General features: G+C 43.2%; 1 protein-coding gene across 1 annotated transcript in view; it reads left to right on the forward strand.

Annotated features, from left to right (window-relative positions):
- The window catches only part of LOC106776645 (probable polyol transporter 6), a 12,494-nt gene extending 11,311 nt beyond the window's left edge, over nucleotides 1-1,183 (forward strand). Inside the window, exons 3-5 of the mRNA XM_014664124.1 lie at nucleotides 334-735; nucleotides 877-891; nucleotides 1,001-1,183. Of these exons, the coding sequence (XP_014519610.1) occupies nucleotides 334-735; nucleotides 877-891; nucleotides 1,001-1,183 (600 nt within the window). The remainder of the gene's footprint in view (nucleotides 1-333; nucleotides 736-876; nucleotides 892-1,000) is intronic.
- Nucleotides 1,184-2,012: the final 829 nt, after the last annotated feature.

Here is a 2,012-nt window from a genome sequence, read left to right on the forward strand (position 1 = left end):
AGCATGAAATTTGTTGATCCAAGCCCAAGGAGGTGCAACAGCAAAGTTGGAGGCTGCGTGTAGTAATTACTGGCCAGGCCCAAGGTCTCTTTTTTATTTGCAGAATTGGATTGGGAGTACGAATAGCGAACAAGAGGTGGCAGGCAGAGATAATGTGGCCCAGAACTAGACCCAAAGCTTCTTTTTGCATATAGATTGGGAGAGGGGTGCGAATAAACTGCATGTGGTGGCATGAGGAGAGACTGGGCCCGACAGCCTGGCCCAAGCCTAACCCTAACAGAAACATTAGGGGTTTCTCTAGCTTCCTCTCATTATGCCAATGACAGTTTCTAGGGTCATCTTCTCCTCTCCACCACTCACGGCTCCGACCAAACTCCATCGAACCCAAACGCCACCGTGCCAGTCGCCGCAAACCACCGTTCCATTCTCTCCACTCCGGCCAACGGCGTCTCCGGCGACAGTAAACGCCACCGGAACCACGGCCGCCTACAGCGTCAGGTTCTTCCCTCAATCTTTTCTTTGCGCGCAAAAAGGGAAACCCTTTCACCTTCCGATTCGCCCTCGTTGCTACCGTCAACAACTTCGCAGGAGATGGAAAACGTCACCGGGACTGTGGCTGGCCGCGACGTGGTGTTCCCTCTCCCAGTTCGTCCTCACACGCGAGAGGGAAATGTTCCTCCAATTGATCAACCTGCTCGCGCCATTGAGAGAGGATTCGCGTTAAGATTCTTCCAGGTTCTCTTGATTTCCTCTTTGCTGGTTGTATGAATGTTGTGACCCTATGCCCAGCCAAGGTTGCTGGTGGCTTGGTTTCAGTTGGGAACGGGATAAGTGAAGCATGAGCAATGTTGATTTCGTGTGTATTGACTTGTGAAGGTTTTGACAGTGGAGGTAATGGAGAGTGAGTGAATGATGATTTGGTAATGGATGATCGTTGTTGACAGAGAATGGAAGGATCAAAATAGATGAATCTTGGCTTTTCTTTTTCTATGTTTTTCAGGTACTGGACCGAATGGAGGGGATAATTGTGCGTGATGTTGTTGCGCCACTGAAACGACGTATCTGCGAGCTGATGAACGCGTTACACCCTCGCCGAAAACTCTCTGAGCCTCACCGAATCTCCATCGCAGCACCTACCGCCAAATTTGAATTGATCCTTTGGTTATGGCTTCAATTGTTGTAATAAGGAATGAAGTTTTGTTGAAGGTAGTGGTAATGGATTGTCAATGTTGATGGAGAATCCAAGCCTCGATATCTTTATATCTGTTTTTATGGAAAGATGATGAATGGTAAGGATTTGGGAGAGGAATTGGTATAGAAAAGGTAGAGATGTGATGTGTGTGTCTGTAAAAAAAATGGAAGAGGTAGTGAGTGAGTGTCTGGGTAATGAATTGGGAATGTAGGTGTGAGTGAATCTGTTGGGGTCGTTACGGTGAAAGGAGAGAGGAGTGGAAAATGGTGTAGTGTCCGAGCTCGATTCTCATGCGTGGTCAGGTGTGGGTAAAGTTTTGTNGGAGAAAGATTGGCCTCCCAGTGGGTGAGTGGGTGAGTGGGTGAGCTGTATATTCTTTTTTTCTTTTCAATTTTCCTTTGGTGATTCAATAAAATGATGATCATGTATTTTCTCGGTCCCCTTCCATGATGCCTGCTATGTCAAGTTTGTTGGGGTGATTCTCAGTAAAACCAGTGAGCAACGCTCCCCCAAGGCCAAATACCAGCTCTGAATATTGTTCAATCCAAACACCTACTCTGACCCCTTTTTCATTCTTTTTTCTTTTCTTTTTTTTTCTTTTTTCTCTTTTTTTTTTTTTTTCTTCGTTTTCTTTTTTTTCGTTTTCCTTTTTTTTTTCTTCTTTTTTTTTTCTTTTTTTTTTTTTTGAAATAATATAAACAAACTAAAATTAAATCCAAATAATAAAATAAAATAAAACTAAATCAAATAGTAAAATAAAAATAAAATGAAAATGAAAATAAAATAAAACAAAAGTAAAAACAAGTTCGATTATTTAATC

This window comes from Vigna radiata, chromosome 11 (genome assembly GCF_000741045.1).
Source record: "Vigna radiata var. radiata cultivar VC1973A chromosome 11, Vradiata_ver6, whole genome shotgun sequence".
NCBI classification, from domain to species: domain Eukaryota; kingdom Viridiplantae; phylum Streptophyta; class Magnoliopsida; order Fabales; family Fabaceae; genus Vigna; species Vigna radiata.